Source organism: Coturnix japonica, chromosome 1 (assembly GCF_054131305.1).
Source record: "Coturnix japonica strain WE chromosome 1, WE-NBRP24, whole genome shotgun sequence".
In the NCBI taxonomy this organism is placed as follows: Eukaryota; Metazoa; Chordata; class Aves; order Galliformes; family Phasianidae; genus Coturnix; species Coturnix japonica.
In genome coordinates this window covers 178,618,834-178,636,789 of record NC_140663.1, presented here as the reverse complement: position 1 = coordinate 178,636,789, position 17,956 = coordinate 178,618,834, and the positions used below count along the sequence as shown (strand labels likewise).

Sequence of the window (17,956 nt, the reverse complement as noted above, 5' to 3'; positions counted from 1 at the left end):
AATAAATGTGAAGGGGTAAGTTCTTTACTCAGAGAGTGGTGAGGAGCTGGAACAGCTGCCCAGAGAGGCTGTGGGTGCCCCGTCCATCCCTGGAGGTGTTCAAGGCCAGCTTGGATGGGGCCCTGGGCAGCCTGGGCTGGTATCAATGTGGAGGTTGGTGGCCCTGCCTGTGGTGGGGGGTTGGAGCTTCATGATCCTTGAGATCCCTTCCAACCCAGGCCATTCTGTGATGCTGTGAAGTGGTTCAGGAGAGATGGGAGTGTGACAAACAGGGAGAAATCAACAGTGGTAGCTCTAAAAACAAATGTCAGAAATATTATTGCATTAAAAAAGAAACTCTAGAAAAAAAAACACAATTAAAAAGCCACACCAAAACAAGTAATGTGCTGGTACGTATGTAATGTGGTGCATAAGGTGTGTCATTCTTACACATTAGTAAAGCCTCTGGTTGACTCTTATTCAGGATTTGGCTTTGTATTTTTTTCAGGACTGTGGACCAAAGGTATCATACAGGAAGTATGGTCAGTAAAGAGGGGGGAGGCGTTCAGTTACTGTGGGCAGGATGCAGAGCGCGAAGGAAGCGGATAAGGAAGGAAGGAAGCGGATAAGGAAGGAAGGAAGCAGCTCCTTTGCAGAGATATGGCGTTCCTTTGGGATGCTCCAACCTATGGAGAGGAGCAGGGCTTGGGTGCAGAATGGAAGAACATGCCCAGTGTTTTGCTGCAGCAGGGCCGGGAGACGTTGTGGTCTCTGGAGATGGCAGCAGGATGTCTCCACAGTCCCTCCTTTTGAAACTAGGGGGAAAGAAAGTCATTAGCATTCATTCCCCGCATTGATTTTCTGCCTGCAGTGACCTTGGTGCCGCTTGCTTTTCTTTACGTTCCCCAGGGCGCAGGTTGGATCAAGCAATTAAAGGTTTAATAAGAGCTGCCTGGGTGTATGCACGATGACATTTGATTGATGTTATCAGCCATCACTGCTCTCCCTGCCTGGTTCCTGATCCTATTTCCCGTGCTGAGGTGCAGCTGTTGGAGGCTGATGCCATGTTGGACCTTGTGTTTCTCCATGACCAAAGACCGAATAACCCATTAATGGGTTTGAAGCCTGTGTGCGTAGCTGATGGTTTGAAGTCAAAAGTCATTGCTCAGCAGTTAATAGGGTTAATGGGGGACTGCTGACCCCGCCCAAAGCCTTTGCATGGAAAACCACACAACTTCCATACATGAAAACAGATCCATATTCTCCTCTCATGGAGATCAATGGAAAAAGCCCATTTGTTGGGAAACCCTTTAACTCTGCAGAGAAAACCCAATGTGACAACCTCAGGGCAACCGCTTCTCCCCACCCTTCTTCCTGGCTGCAACCTAAGTTATTATTTTTTTTTAAGGCAATGCAATATTTAATTATTACTTAATATAAACATTTTATGAACTGTTACGATGGGTGAATTATTTATGGAGGGGGAAGGAGTGCTTCTTCCGAGCCTTTCTGCTCTGTCAGTTGCAATAAATATCAATCCAGGAGTGTGCTTAAAGCATGCGTGCTGTGCCTGGGAGATGGCGCCTTCATCTCTTGTCTCGGCTCTCAATTAAGTACCTTCTTAATAAACTTACCCCTTGCATGTCTTATTTCTTGATGAAGCTTGGAACAGCTCCAAAAGAAGAAGTATTTGCACATCATCTGCTTTCCAAATGCATATTACTTACCCAGTGGAGAGGCCGTAAACCTTTGCTACGCGCATGGCGGTGCTTAGCAATAATGAATCCTCCTTCCTGTTCATTGCAGAGGAGCTGTAAATGTGTGCTTTTAATTTTTATTCCACCTCTTTTTGTTGGTGTCTGGTTTGGTTTTGCTTTAGGAAGGGGATAGCAGCGCACCTTTGTAGATGTGGGTTTGCAGAAGGTGCAGACCTATGAAGCTTCCCCAGCCCTCCTTGCACTCTTCTATTTATGACAGCTTTGGTGCAGTCAGTGTGGGTCCAGCAGTGCCTGGTAATTGCTTTGTGCATTTACGCCAGCCCTCGTTTTGGTTAATTAGGAGGAGATGTGGCCATGCAGCCATCTGCCACACTGCCCCTTTCTCAGCCTCCCTCGAGATGGTCCCAGTGTTTGCAGATCCAATACTATGGGACAAATCCTACAGTGGGGAGCTGGAGTCAGTGTGTCTTCCCCTCACATCCTCATCCATGCCCCAGTGATGCTGATTTCTCCCATGCTCACAGTGGGCATTTTCAACACGTTTTCTACAGTTTATCCACTTTTATGCCTTTTGCAAGCAGGGATATCTCCTAAGGAAAGACTAGACCATAAACCACATGGACTGAGTATTGCTCCATTAAAAATGATGTGTTTTACGAGCATAATATCTTCAGAAATAGGCACCAATATCTGCTCTCCGTTACAAAGCAAATTCACACCTCAGTTCTGGGTCTGTTAAAGGGGTCAGGGCGGGGGGAATGTGGCTCAGCCTCACATTGCTTTCCCTTGGCTCCATCATCATAGGATCGTAGAGTCATTATAGCTGGAAAGAACAATAAGGTCATCCAGTCCAACCAGCAGCCCATACCTGTGACTGCTCTAACTCACATCCCCAGGTGCCACATCTCCCCTTTTCTGGGACACTTCCCTGGGCAGCCTGTGCTGCCGCCCTGCTGGAATGCTGAGGTCAAGACCCTCCACCAAGACTCATGTCACATCCATCTCTATTATGCTTCTTCCACTTAAAAATAATTACCATGTTGTAATTTTAACTCAGTGGCTACATTGAACAGGAAGGCATGAAAGAGAAAGCAGAATTCAGCCCTTTCTGTCAAATCCAGCAACTCACCATATGTGCTAAAAGCAATAATCTTGTAAAGAAATACCACAAGCTCAAACACGTGCACAAACATTGGCACAGAACAAGCACGTGGTCAGACCAAATGTAGGTTAATCCTGCACTCGTCTGCTTCATGTTGCATTACTTGTAACCGTGTAGTTGTCACCCTGCATATGTTGTGCGCAGCTTTCCTCCCCATGCATGACTTCACCTGCTTGTGTTGCATGCTTGGGACACACAGCTCACTGAGCTGTGGAACTGTTTGCCCTGAAATACACGTTATACTGGAGCTGGCACCCTGGTTCAGTGCTGTTCTACTCAGTGGTCCTTATTTCTCAGCGCTTCCTCTATGAATCGTAGTATCATAGGGTGGGTTGAATTGGAAGGGACCCCTAAGGGCCATTGGGTCCCACTCCCCACAATACACAGAGACACCCACAGCTCCATCAGTCCTCCCCTGACCTCAGGTGTCTGCAGGGATGGGGCTCCACCACCTCACTGGGCAACCTGTGCCTCACTGCCCTTATTGAACATGACTCCTTTCCTATCTAAACCTCCTTTCCAATCTAAACCTCCCCTCTTTGGTTTGAACCCCCTTGTACTGTCACAACAGACCCTGCTGAAGAGTCTGTCCCCTTGAGATATTCAAGGGGATCCCAACCCAAGCTCTCACTTTCCCTTGCGTGGCCACATCGTTGTTGATTTTGCCTTGTCTTGTACACCTCTTGAAATCAAGTAACTGCATCTTACATGAACGCTGACACCAGAGTGGCATTTTTTATCATAACTGAAATTCAGACTTGCTCTCTCCTTCATTTTTCATGTGTACCATTGAGTCTTAGAACACCTGGTGCACAAATAGCATACAAAGGATATTCAGATGCAGGAATATAGCAGCTCCTGTGGTGAGCAGCCTATGACCAAAGTCATCAATGCAATGACAAGCCAATAGCTGCTGTCTGAACTGCGTGCTGATCCTCCTTTACCCCATACACCACTGGATTTGTTTCTGCTCCCATATCAGGGTGAGCAATTACCATGTCATGCAGATGAGAAAGGCAGTCCAAGTGCAACGCTAATTTTGAGCTGCATTAGAATCACAGAAAGAAGGGAAGTAATGATTCCCTAAAGGGAGGAGAAACACACAGCGAGTCGAATAGCATTGCTGCAGCAGAAAGCCAGAGCTTCCATTTCGTCTCCTGACCTTCCTTTTGAGACGCCCATTCTTCTGCACCAGGATCTGTGTGACCATTTCAACCAATTTGGACTAAATCTTACCTGCCATCCCCAGTGCTGCCTGTCTGCATCTTCTGCCTCAAGGACAAACCTTGCGGTTCTGATGCAGCTGAACTGCAGCATCATTAAAGCATGGCTGGAGGAGGGCCAGAATCACGGGAAGAGGAGCTGGCATGAAGCTTATGGGACTTCAGCCAGAGCTTCCCAGAAAGTCAGGATGGGACTTTTCCCAGCAGACCCTTCTTGGGGGACCACAGGGGTGAATGGACTTTGTGAGCCCTCCCTCAGCAGCTCTTCATCCTTGCTGAATGGGGATGCCTTTGGATTCCCACCCCGTCGTGCTGTTGGATCTCTGGGTGGACTGATCTTATTATGGGTCCATGAAACGCAACTATAAAACCTTAGAATCATTAAAGTTGGAAAAGACCTCTCAGACCATCTAATCCAGCTGTCCACCCAGTGCTGCCCACTGAGCACCTCCAGGGCAGTGACCCTCCCACCCCACCATCAGCCCATTCCAGTGCCTGACCACTCACTGGGAGAAGATTTTCCTAATAAGCAACTCGAATTGCTTTTCTTGACCCAAAAAGCTTCATTTTCCTCAACGTCAGGTAGCATTTCTTGCTGAGTTACGTTCCCTTCTTCAAATTCACTGTAGATTCACGTGTAGCTTTTTCAATGTGTGATTCAGGATGCCCATATTTACGTGTAAGGAGCAGCAGGAAGCCACTGTGCGTGCAATAAAGTGTTTTGCTGAACTGAAATAATGTGTTTTTAAGTCATATAAAAATGCTGGGAACTTTTCTCCACCAACAGCCTTGTTAGTGAGTGTATCCATTACTCAACGGTAGCTGTGCAGTTGTCTTCATCTTGCTACCCTGCCCTGTTTGTGCTGCTCTTGTGTCAGAGCATCCATACCATGAGCTGTTTTGTTTGCTTAACCTTGTGGTGAATTTCACACTCCCATGCCCATTGGGAAGGGAAATGGGATGAGACACCACTCTTGTTCCAACCAGCTGGAGAACAGGCCATTAAGGAGGATGTCAGCAGTGCTTCGACCTTGCCCTGACCCATTTTCCAGGGGTGAATGTGACATTTATAGACGGGTTACTTCTGCAGGCTTGCTCAGAAACAGGCTGTGATCACCCTGGGAACTTTTCTTAGCAGCCTTCACCAGTGACATTAAATTCACTGACTTCAGAGGCTTGAGCTTGCACAGTGACAGCACAGCAGCTTCCAGAAGGTATGGCCAACGTGCGGACCATTGGTGTCAAGGCCTGGTGTAGGATATGGCTGTGGTTGCCAGAATGGGATACTGAGACCGTGCCTTATCTTTCTGTTTGAATGGAATCGGGTCTTTGGCTCTGGGTCTCCCAGTTGAATGAGACGTGCTGTGGGTAGTCACCTTTTAGACCCTGGGAAAGTCATCTGTTACAAAGTGAATGCTGGAGTTGCATTGAGTTGGATTACAAATAAGATTATTAGAAACCCAGTAGTGTTTTCACATCTTCTTCCCTTTATCCCTTCCTCAGCAGAACCCATGAGCTTGTAACATCAAGGGAAATTTAGGCAGGAATAAACTAGCAAGTCTCCATGAGGTTATGATTCACAACAGGGAGGTTGCTGAGGTCTCAAAGCTGTTGGGTTTAACCTCTTCCCAGACCTCTAGATGAACATTTAAACAGTGGGATCTCCCATTATCTTTCCCCAGAGGTGATCACAGGAGTGTTGGACCACAAGTAAATGGGCCTTGGGTGCCCAGATGTGCCCTCAGCTATGAATTTAAGGTCCAGTTCACCCTTTTCTATCATACATGGACCTCTCCATGTTATTCAGTGTCCCAGAACTGACTGTTCCTTACGGAAAGTCATCAGCTCTCTTGGACATCTCTATCTCAAGGCATGAGCAATGCCAGGGCTGTTAGCATTTGGTCTTCAGCAGTTCTGTGACTCTTTTAGCTTCTTGGCCCTTCGCAATGTTCACTATCCCCTTCAGTCATATATTTGGGACATTTTGAACACGAGCAATAATTCTGCATCCTTGGAAAACCATGCTATGGGCCCTCGGGCAGTGCAATATCCATGATTTGTAGGCTGCTGATTCAAGCAGCTTTCATAAATGGATTGCAGCATGGTTCTGTTCTGCCAGAAGACTTGACTTCATCCCTTTCATTAATCATGTCTTGCTCACAGCCTGCTTCAGCCAGCATTGAAGTTGTTGGAGGCTCAGCACATCCCTCTCTTCTATACCAGTGCTGTACGTGACAAGCTTTACCCAGGGATATATGGATTTTCACCCCTCCTCGGGCACCAGGAACTTCATGGCACCATTCACAGCTCCCAGCGCAGCTTTACAGTGAATTATTGTGTACAAAATAATAGCGTGGGCATTAGGATAAAGCTGTCTTTAAGCACACACATAAGAGCTGCAGACTTGGTGCCTTAGGGACGTTAACAGTGGGTACAGTGGGGTCGGGTTGGGCTTGGGGATCTTGGAGGATGTTTCCAACCTTGATGGTCCCATGATTGTATGAACATGTTGCTGAAATTTCCTTTGATAACTCTAAATATTCTCAAAGTCCATCTATGCAGCCAGGACTTAATTAAACCTCACCATCTGCTGCACTTTGGCGACATTCTTTAGCTGTGTGTTCCAGGGGCTGACCAGGCATTGTCCTTGTTTGTAGGTTTCCCACTGCTTCACTCCAATGGATATTCTTTTCCTATGTTAAGAGAAAGGAAGGGAGCTGGAAGTCTCTTGGGAGAAATCATTTGAGAAAGGCAAGATTGAGAATCCCAGAATAATTCAGTACTTAATTTGGCCAAAATGTATATTTTTTTTCACTTATTTCTTTTTTCTTTTTAAATTTAGATGAATCTTAAAGAGAAATGTGATGTTCTGAAGTATTCCTTCTGAAGCACTTTACTTTCATATTGGTATCTATTGTCATTTCATGTCACCGTGATCAGGATGAGCCAAACAAAAGGGATGGAAGAGAACTAAAGAGACTGAAAAAGAAAGTTAACATTTGTTTTTAGAGTGAATTGAGCCTTTCAGGACAAACGTTTTGTAAAGGAATTTTGTTTTTCAGTGGAAAATTGGACTGTTTTCCATCTGGGGTTGAGCTGCCATTTTCCAGATTAAGCTGGAGTTCTCCCCTTGGGGAAGTTCCCCATCTCCTTGGCTTGTGCCATTGGATGTTTCCTACTTGCACACTGGGAGGAGGGAATCAGGTTGGGTCAGCGCCAATAAAACTGCCATCAACAGAATTCGTTTGGCATTGTGGGCTGATTTGGAACCTCTCCTTAAAGTCCTTTTTGAAGTGGTTGAACCTGACCCTGTTTCCCCTCCTTTTGCTGGGAGCCACCAATCACCTCCCCAGCTGCTGCCATCCCCTGAGATGATCTGCACCCACTGATTTGCAAGGTTGCCTTCTCGTCCTGAGATGGTTAAACTCCCATTATCCTCGCTGGAGTTTTTCCTGCTGCATTTGGTTTACAAGAGTTCATCTAATGTCTCATCTTTCTTTTTGCTGATGAGTTTAATTTCGATTTCCATTTGAGGTCAGCATTGAGTTCCTGATTAATTCTGATTATTCTTTACAAGGCTCAGAGCTGGGCAGAAAATCAGGGGACCTGGATTTTGCTGCTGTTTCAGCTCATCCCCTTCATGCTGTGCAGAGATAGCGATGCTTCAAACCTTCCTCCAAAAAACGAGGAGCAACAAAGATAAAGAAAGCAGAACTGGGGGTGTTGGGTATGGCCACACTGACCCCAGCCCATACTCATGTCTCATCATGCAGTGTGAGCAAAGGGATTTCCTTAAGGTGTAGGTGAACTTTAAGTCTGAGCTCTGTGCTCTTTTAGACTCTTCACAGTCCCGATCTGCCAGAGCTCAGGGAGCATTGGGACACCACTGTCAGCCATAGGGTGGGGGCTGTGGATGCTGTGTGGGGCAGGGGTTGTGCTCCGTGATCCCTGTGGGTCCCTTCTGACTTGGGGTATTCTGTGGTTATGTGATTGGTTGTGATTGGCAGTAGTAATATTGGTTGTAGCTCTGCAGACATCACAGCTCAGCTCTATGCTTGAGCTCTTGCTTTAGCATTTTGGCAGCCCTTATTCCCACCCCATGTGTCTGTCTCGTCTATAGAGATTTTGGGCTTTCCGGGAGCATTCGTCTCTTTCTGTGTGTTTGCATAATGCTGTGCATAATGAGGATACCAGACTCTGTGGTAACAAACACGGTCACGCTGCTTCCAAGCTTTCTGTGAGCAGCAGAATGAATAAATCCTGCCTTGTCTTCCACCTTTAGGCTCCAACCCCTGTGTGCATGGAACTGCTGCCCCCATCCTTTGTCTCTTATCCATTTGTTGGATGCAATAAGCGATAGCTCAGGTTTACTGGTTGGCTTGTTGGTAGGCGTGGGTTGGTTGACCACCTATTTGTGGCCTGAGAATGGGTAGGAAAATGAATTTTGCCTGGCATTCCCTCAGCTGAAGAACACCATTTGGATGTTCCCTCTGTTCATTGTAATGCAGTGTATTGTCATTTTCACATTTGGGTTTTCTGCTGCAAATACAATTGAAAAGATAGAGTGGGTTCAGGAGTTGCTGGGAAGGGAGATGAGTGACAGACAGACTTGAACGTGGAGAAATGTTGTATGATTTTGTTTCCTTTAAAAGCAATTGAAAATGTAATCTACTTATGGACCAAAAGTGGGTCTTAGGAAGAAGCTTACTGTCTTCTTTACGAGCTGCAGCTGGACTTTATCAGTAAAACCACATCTTTAATCCAGCTCTTTAAAGATGTTTCCTATCATTTTTTAATCAAGCCTTTGTTTGGAAGAGATATTTTAACAATGGGCTGCAGAGGGTTATCTGTAGATGAATGGGTGACATTTGGTGAATGGCAGCCGTGGGGACACAGATGAGCCCATTCATGTGTTCCTGTTCAGTGCAACACAACTCCATGAAGAATAGCATCCTTCATGCAGGCAGTGTCTGTGGCCCTGTGGCACTATTATCCAAGCTCAGGAAGGGCTTAGCAGTAACAGACTGGGAAGAGATGTGAAGAAATTGAGGGAAAAAAATAGATGTATCTGGAATCAACACTAAGGAAGGGTGGAGAGATAGACGTGGAATTTGGTTCATCAATATAGCTGTCTAAATGAGCCCAAGGAGCCATGCAGGTCACCCTAAGGCAATCTCCCACCTCTGGCATAGGAACGGTTCTCTGGGCTCTGCAGACTTTGTGTCTGTGTTAGATACAAGGATGTAGTCATCCTGCAGATGTGGTGAGACCGTAATGCAGGCATTCCATTAATTGAAGGAGGAATGTTCGTGTATTAAAGCTTTTCCTGAGCCTTTGGCCTCAGCCCAGCTGCTGACTTTAATAAAAGTAAAAGCTGAGCATCTTCGGGACCATTTGTCAGATTTTGTCAAAGCTGATTAAGATGCTCAAAGCTGTTAAGGGAAGGACTGACTGGCAGGGATGCAGTACCCTGAGATGGGGCTTGGTGATGCATCCTATGGGGCAGCTATATGGAAGGGATGGGGTCTGCAACCCCCCACACCCTTGCCTCAGAGGTCACAACGTTAAGAACAGAGCTTTGTTCTCCAAAGGAAAATCACCTCTTTGCAGAGGGTTTCTACCACTGCTTTTGGAATAACTCCTGGAGCTTGTGCTGGAGTCTTCAGGATCTAAAGGGACCATGCCCGGGCTGGATGTGGCTCTGGGCAGCCTGGTCTGATGGTTGGTGACCCTGTTTTATAGCAGGGGGTTGAAACAATATGATCGTTGTGGTCCTTTTCAACCCAGGCCATTCTATGGTTCTATGATTTCTGTGATGATTTGGTGTCTTTGCACAGCCTATCTAAGGCAGCAGCACACTGGAGCTTCTCCATCTCCATTCTCTGATGAATGGCAGATTTTAGAGACAAAATGAAATGGTTTGCTTCAAAACCACAAAGATGGTGGTGCTCTGCTGGGAAAATGCAAGAGAAAGATGGGGATCAGAATGTGTCCAGCAGATTCGAAATACCTTCGAAATGTGTTTTGGTTTTTGTTTAGTTTTGTTTTCAGAAAGCTGCAGCTCCATCCAAAGGAAATGAAGGACTCATTTTTTTCAGTAACTCTGGAATTCATTTCATTTTTGCCTAATGTAATGAAATCTGTAAGGGCAAAACCCCTTCCATTAGACCTTGCTGAGCAGCAGATTGTGTTCCCACACCACTGTTGCTCCTCCCTTGCATTGACTCATGAAACCTTTTCTTTCTCGATCTTCAGAAACGAGTTCAGACCTTGGATAGACGTCAAGCCCGTGAAGGCTATAAAAGCAAAGGCTCAGTACAAGCCTCCAGATGAGAAAATGACCCATGAAACCAGTTACAGCGCTCAGTTCAAGGGGGAAACCAGTAAGCCTGCTCCAGCTGATAACAAATTCCTGGAGCGCAGAAGGATACGCACTCTCTACAGTGAACCTTACAAAGAACCTCCAAAGGTGAGGAACACATCAGAAGGGCCCCAGGGCCACCCCTGCTCCTGGTAGGACATGTCCAACACAGTAAGGTTGGGCTGAGCACCGCTTGTGTTTGTTCCTCTTATGTGGTATCTCCATTTCTGTCCAATGGGTGCATCCTCAGGGCTGGCTGAGAATGGTTTAGGTTGGAAGGGACATTAAAGGTCAGCTAGTTCTGTGGCTGGGTTCTAGGCCAGTTGATGTACTTTGGAATCAGAACTGGACGAAAGTGAGGGTAGGGCCCATATGAGCTGTATTTGGCTTTGTTATTTCCCAGGTCATTAATCTAGATGGCTTTCTCTTTTTCCCTTTAAAGCTATTGACACATCATGTTACACTTTATCCCAGGTACAACCTGGTGAGAGCCAGATCTTCATCTGCAGTTAACACTGAGAGCTTCACGGATCCTGGCGTTAAGCCCTTTGTGCTTTGGTTAGATGGAGGGTGTGTCAAGGAGGGCTTAGGCTGAAATCTCACCCAGCCTCTGTTTTCTCCAAGTGTCAGAGGTTTTGACTGTAATTGGATTCAGTTTTTAGCCTGGGATCATTTTCCTTCCCACAGTTTGTAACTGCTTGGATTTGTGAGGTCTTGGTGGGACAGCAAGGCCAGCATGGAAGAGCTTAAAACTTCTGTTCCTTCTTCTTTTTGAAGTAATCTCCCCTACTTTGGGGGCTGTAGAAACAGGTGGATGCAGGACACTGCTGTAGACTTCGCTCAGACACCACTCAGTGTCCCGCACCCCAATATCCCCAGGTAACTTGGGTTTGTACCTGCCTCTTTGGCCTGAGCATTGTATTTTGGCTTTCAACCCAGAGAAACAGCCCCTTTTGGGCTTACAAAGCCCTCCTGAAGTCAGAGAGCTGCTCTCCTCCCTTCATGGCAGGGCATAGCTGAATAGATAAACAGCATTCCCTATGGCTCTCGACTAAATCCTATTTTCCACCTGTCCCTGTGTCTCTCTCTCCCTCTCTCTTTGTCTCTGTGTTGTTTGGCATGTCACCCTCCATGCAGGTGGAAAAGCCTAGCGTAAAGCCTTCCAAACCAAAAAAGACCACAACAAGCCATAAACCCCTGAAAAAGGCCAAAGACAAGCAGATTGCATCTGGACGGGCTGCCAAGAAAAAGAGCGCCGAGACCTCCAACACAACAAAGCCAGAGGACAAGGAGAAAAGTAAAGAGATGAACAATAAACTGGCTGAGGCAAAAGAGTAAATGTCACTGCACTTTCCTTTCTTTCTCTTTTTTTCTTTTCCTTCTTCCTTTCCTTTTCTTTTTTTTTTTTTCTTTTTCTTTTTCCTTTGATTAAATAAAGGCCACAAAATTAATTAGAGGCTTCTAATCTGCTTTTTGTTCTGACTGTATTAGAAGCTTTTCTGTTTTATTTCCAAGGAGGATTAGCGAATCCTTGTTTCTGAGGTCAGGTTGTTCTGCTTTGCCTGCACAACACGGCTCTGCACAGAGTGAGGATGAGCGCAGGAGGGATGTGGGAATGCATGAGGATTGTAGGAGAGGGAGGTTATGGGTCAGCCGCCATTGTGTGCAACAGCCTGTCCCTGCCCTTGGTCCTTCAGTGCCCATCGTGCTGCCAAGGGGCTGTGCTCTCATCCCACAAGGCCCTTTTTGGGGTTAGGCTTGGTCATCTCCCACTGGTGTCAGCAGGCCTTTGAACATGGAGAGGACCTGTGGATTTGCCGTCAGTCCATTAGAACTGGTGACATGGCCAAGAGCCATTTCTCCTGCTGACACTAGTTGGAATTTTGCTCCAGCAATGGGGAAGGAAATCCCATTGCAAATAAAGGGCCAAATTATCCCCTGGTATAGCTGTGGTAGATGTTGCATCAGGGCAGCTTTGCTCATCAGAATCACTTGAAGGCCTTGATACAAGATAGGAGTGAGGGAAGGCGTGGAGGTCAGTTGGAGACTTCCCAAGTGTGTGGCTGGTCAGACCAGGTTACCTGCAGGCAGTTCTTCCCAATTGTTTAGCTTAGGATGTGCATCTTTTTGATTGTCTCTGGTTTGTTTTGTATCTTGGTCTGTTTTCTTTACTTCTGGAGTGCCAGTAGGCAGAGCTAAATTCCAGAACAAGGTTTCGTTTGCAGATGTGGCTTTCCAAAGGGTAGAAAGGAATGACTCTCCAAGGTTAGCTGGAGCCAACAGACTCTGTTATTTTGACTCTGGCTGTTGGAGCTCATGTTGGCTTGCAAGCAACCTACCAGGACCATAAACCAGTTACTGGGATCCTCAGAGTGCCTTCAAGCAGGATCTCAGGTTTTTAGTGCTATTTACTGTTCCCAGCAAGGCTAGTGTGGAAGCTGCATGCAGAGCGGGACCATTTGTTAGTGAGTATGAAGTAATTCTGGTGGGCCAGACTTAGCACAATCCAGAATTTGGGTCGTAGAGCCATTGGGAGCCGGATGAGGTGTGGTCCCAATCCAAATCTGCATGCGTAACTCTTGGATTTGGTCCTAATTATATCCGGATTAACTCTGATCTGATCAAGCTGAGCTGTGAAACTCTCCCGTGGCAACTGCACAGAGAGGGTGCAAGTCGAGATGCACGGTCATTCTTTGTTTTTGCAGTTCTACGTTTCCATGCAGAAGCTTTCATAGAGCAGACAATTGGGAAGAACAAATAGAGAGGGATGGGAAGGGGGGCAGGGCGGTGATAGAGGAATTTCAGAATTGTGTTGCAGTAGAGATGTTGGAGTGAGGAAAGTCTGCTAGGATATATTAGAGATGTGAAACTATCCAGTAGGGAAAGAAATGGGCTGAGAAGGTAAAGAGTCTCAGTTTTGCAATCTCACCCCATTAGAATTGGATCTTTTGGAAGCACGTGTGAGAGTGATGGGCTACGAGGCTGAGAGAAAGTTTCCAAGGAGGAGGTAAGCTCTGTGGTATACAGATAGTGACATTTGCTGGCCTTAGTAATGAATAAATGCCAAGTTCAGTGTATTGTGTGATGTGTCCTGTTTGCCTTGCGCTAACAGCCTGAAGCTTTGAGTATAAGTAAGTGTAGTTTTCTGAATTCAGTGGTGTATTTCCAAGCTTAGCTGTGTTAGAACTGTGTGCTATGAGCTAGTCAGGTTGTGTATGTGGAAAATATATATTCATATATAGAAATATATATATTTAAGCCTCCGATATTTAGGAGGAAACCAGGGAAATCCTCCAGGAAGTAAAACTGTGGAAATCTTTGCGAATGTAATGCATTTTTGATGTGCATGCTCCATGGAGATGCTGACCTGTCCATAGCGGCCATTGCTTTTCTGAATGCTCAGAATCCCCCACAGCACTGCTGGAGCGCAAAGCTCAGCTCTGCCTGCAGAGCAGCTCAGCAAAAGGCTTGCATTGAGCTTGCAGAGGGGAGTGCTTTCCTCAGCCCTTCCCAACCCATCACATTAGGGACAGCTGGACAGAGGAGCCCGAGCTTCCAGGGCTCTGTGTGGTTTCCTGGCATTTAGATGCTCACATTTAGATCTTCAAACTCTACAATAAAGTCCATTCTTGTCTCAGGATGTAGCAACAGCTGTGAAGATGACGTGTCACAGCAGGCAGAAAATGTCAGGAAAGCATGTAGACAGTCATCAATAGCCCACCACGCCATAAGAAAAGACCATGCAAAACCATTTTTTGTCCCTGAGTGTCACATTGGAAGAAATAGTGCAGCTACCACCACTTTGATTTGAATTCAATGCAAACTTACCCCTTGATTCAACGGGGACCAAATTTTGCCCAAAGGAATGTCAGTAAGAGCCATGCTCAGACCACCTACTGCAAACATATCCACGGTCTGGATCAACTGCTTGATATCCTGGTCTTCAGGTTTATTTCTTCACAATAAACAGCATCCATCGTGGTGTTTGCATTAAATATGCACAGCGAGTGGTCAGAATATGGCCTCATGTTTTTTTAATACATGATGGTTTGGGTGGCATCCAACTACAAAGCTAGATGTGAAGGGATAGCCAGCCAGAGCTCCTGCAGTGGAGACACCTTCCAAGAGCCATTGATCCACGTGCTCTGGACACCTCTTTGGGTGGGATGAACGACCCTTGGAAGGCTTCCATTATTACAGAATTAAACTGAGAGACTCTCAGGGCCTCCATCTCCGATAGCCACAGAGTGGAGCTATAAATTCTGGCCGTTGCTCCCAGGTCTTTAGCACACATCTGAGAACAGAGTTTAGCTGTACGTTCAATGCCAGGAACAGCAGCAGTCAGGCCTCAGGCTGAAATCCCACATTGCTCAACCTTCCGCTGACTTCACACCCATCCGACCCACTCAGGTTTATCAGAAGCGAGACCAAATCTCTGCCGTTTCAAGTTCACTTTGGACTCTGAGCTTGTCAATCCCATGGGGAAAGAGTGCTCTGCTGTTCTGTGTTTCCAGCTACCACGATGCTGATTCTGTTTCACCGCTAACTTGTAATATGTTTTGCTTTCCTTGTAAAAAGACAAAGAACCCAATGTCATGCTTTCTACCCTGTGAAAGTTCCTATGCTGTCGGTTGCTTGCTTTCTCATTTTCACTGTATTGTACTGTTACTCCTTTTCTGCAAAATGGTGCTAATTGCTTACTGAGCTCCTGTTTTCTGACTGCTTTGCACACCGATCACCTGCTTCTTCATTTGCAACGCATCTGCTGAGAAAACATGGCTCCCATGAATTCCACAAACTCTTGCCTCTTGGAGGCAGATAGGAAGTGTCTAATTAATATTTTGTGGCCTGGGTTTGGTTGCGTATCACAGATTGTCTCTTGTAACGTGTGAAGCACACCTCCTCGTGGTGCTTTTTCATTCTTGCTGTTCGTATGAGAATGACACACACACACACACACACACAAATTAATGTATAGCCAATTGATTGTGACGTGCTTGTGATCTTTGCTTGCTCAAAGGGTTTTTTTTTTCCAATGATAAATAAATGCTAAAGACAAATACCACCTCCTTGATCTTGTTTTCTCAATAAGAAGCACAGTTAAGTGAAATACCCTTCCAACCATAATCAGATTTGTGTTGCTAGAGCCGCCACTTCCATGCCTGCCATAGGGACAACTGAGCTGTTGCAGCCTGGCTCCCTTTAGAAAGCTGCTACCCTCAGCCTAGCCTGACCCAAGAGCTAAACGTTTGCAAGGGTGAAGATGGACAGTGAAGTCGTGTGGACGGAGCAGGTAGTTTGCTTTCATTTTCTCTGTACCCATGGCGTGTCGAGCAGAGGGTTTGTTTGGTGAGTGCCGCACATGCACGCTTGTGTCCGCATTGCATTGCATCAGGGAGCAGAAACCACCAGGAGCTGGAGGGAGGGGAGATGCTGTGGCCGTGTGGGATTTAATGACTTGCCTCTTCCCAACTGCCTACAGCTTTTGCTAGTGCCCCAGACCACCTGAAGGACCCATAAGGGGCTGAAAGGCTTAAGTCCTTGCTGGAAGGCGATGGGAAATGCTTGGGTTGAGCCCTGTCAGCATATGACAAGCCTAGCCACCTCTGGTCAGGCACTTGGCAGCCTCTATGGAAATGCAAAGTGCTGATGGGTGTACAAATGGCAGTGCTGACTGTATGGATAAAGTGTTGACTGAGAGGAAAACAGGACTGAGGGTGCAGCTCGGTTTCAAATGGTGAAGTCTGCTCTTAGATTCATCTATTTTTTTTCCCTTACCTGTAAGCTCCTACCTGCAGTTTTTATTTTTAGCCATGTTTTCTCTTTCAGTGGATATCCCAATAACATCCCCACTCACCTGGGAATAATTCTCTGCTTTGGGGCTGTCTCTTGAAATCTCTCCTCCAGCATTGCACTGCTGTCTTCCATGGAGCACCAACTCTTTATCGTATTTCTGTTTCTGGGTGCTATTTTCCATCTCTCTCTGGTTTACAAGCCATCCTCTGACTCCGTTCTACCTGTGACTACATGCTGTTTTCTGATGTCGTGCTGTATCAACATGCCTTCCCTCTCCCTTCTCCACCAGCTTCATCCGCTCATCTATCATGCATACCTACATGAGTTCTGGAGCATTTCAGTCAAGCTGTAGGTCCTGAGATTCATCATTTCATCCCTCCATAGCTGGAACTGGAGAAAACGTTCACATTTAGAGGCTGGTCATTGATGGGGCTTGTCTGTGAATGTCTATGTTGGCCAAAATGTTTCCACCAAGATGCAAAGTAGAGCATGGATATGTGATCCACCTGGTCCCACACAGCCACCCACAATCAGTACTGTAAAAAGTGCCCTCGCTGCCCTGTTGCTCTTTGAACTTGCTTGTCGTCACCAAGCCTGCACCTGGAGGGCAGGATGCTTTGCTAGGAGACAAGGACTGATAGGGTTGATGATGGAGACCTAGGATCCCTGTTCTTCAGTCATCCCTGTCTACATTCACATCTGCCATCTAACTCATTAATCTTTGCCATGTCGTTAGTGACTGGCACTGCCCACCAGTCTGCAAAGGCTGTTGTAAGGTTGTAGTGTTGGTATCACTACAAAGTGCTGGGAATGAGTTACTAAAGATTTGACCGAGGTCAAAGGATGAGCAGGGATGTTTCATCTGCTGATGTGTCAGCCCTTGTACCAACGCAGCCTCTTGTTTCTCAGTGTCCTTTGGATTTCGGGTTCTTTTAGAGCTGTGCCACTGCAGTGACCTTTTAGGAAAATGTCTCTGCCACAGCTGGTACCTCTGGGCAGCCAGGGAGTAACCACCAATCCCAACAGCACATCGACATTGGATGAAGAAGAGAAGTAAAGAAAGGAATTCCCTGGTGTGACTGTGAAGACATGACCGTGTTCAGCTCTAAGAACATCTTAAAGATTTTCTGCATTATTGCAATATATGGTGATGTGCAGACACCGACTTCAGCTCTCTTGGTAAGTTTAATCCCATTGGGGTTTTAACAGCCTATTATTGCCCTTATTCACGTGAGCTTTCTGGGTGGGAAGTGATTCCTCTGATGTGGCTGGGTCTGCTCCCACACAGCTCTGAGCACTTCAGGCCTGGACATTTTCTGTGGAGTGGGGAGATTGCTTGTGACCAATGTTATTTTCTGTTGCAGGATACCCTGAAAACAGCTCCCTAATAATAAGGGCTGTCACGTGGAGGAGATGTGAGCCCAAAGATAAAAAGGAAGCCCTTTAATAGATGGAAGGCATCTTCATGCTCACTAAAATGCCAGTTCTCCCTGCAGGATGTCTGCTCCATAGAAACCAACAGCACGGACCAGCTGCCAGAAAATTGATGGATGAGGAGCAGTGATGGACCTCAGGGGTGTGTGAGAGCACAGAGGCATCGTAACCATTCCCTCAATGTCAACGGTTTATTGAGTGAGAGATGGAAAAGGGGAAACATTTCCAAACTCCTCTTATTGTCATCAGCCTTCCCTCCCCTTCCTTCCCTTCCCTAACCTGA

General features: G+C 46.4%; 1 protein-coding gene across 1 annotated transcript in view; it reads left to right on the top strand.

Annotated features, from left to right (window-relative positions):
- MAP6 (microtubule associated protein 6) overlaps positions 1–17,956 on the top strand; it is a 32,014-nt gene that overhangs the window by 8,891 nt on the left and 5,167 nt on the right. The window contains exons 2-3 of the mRNA XM_015852596.3: positions 10,338–10,551; positions 11,581–11,777. Coding sequence (XP_015708082.2) covers positions 10,338–10,551; positions 11,581–11,777 — 411 coding nt within the window. The remainder of the gene's footprint in view (positions 1–10,337; positions 10,552–11,580; positions 11,778–17,956) is intronic.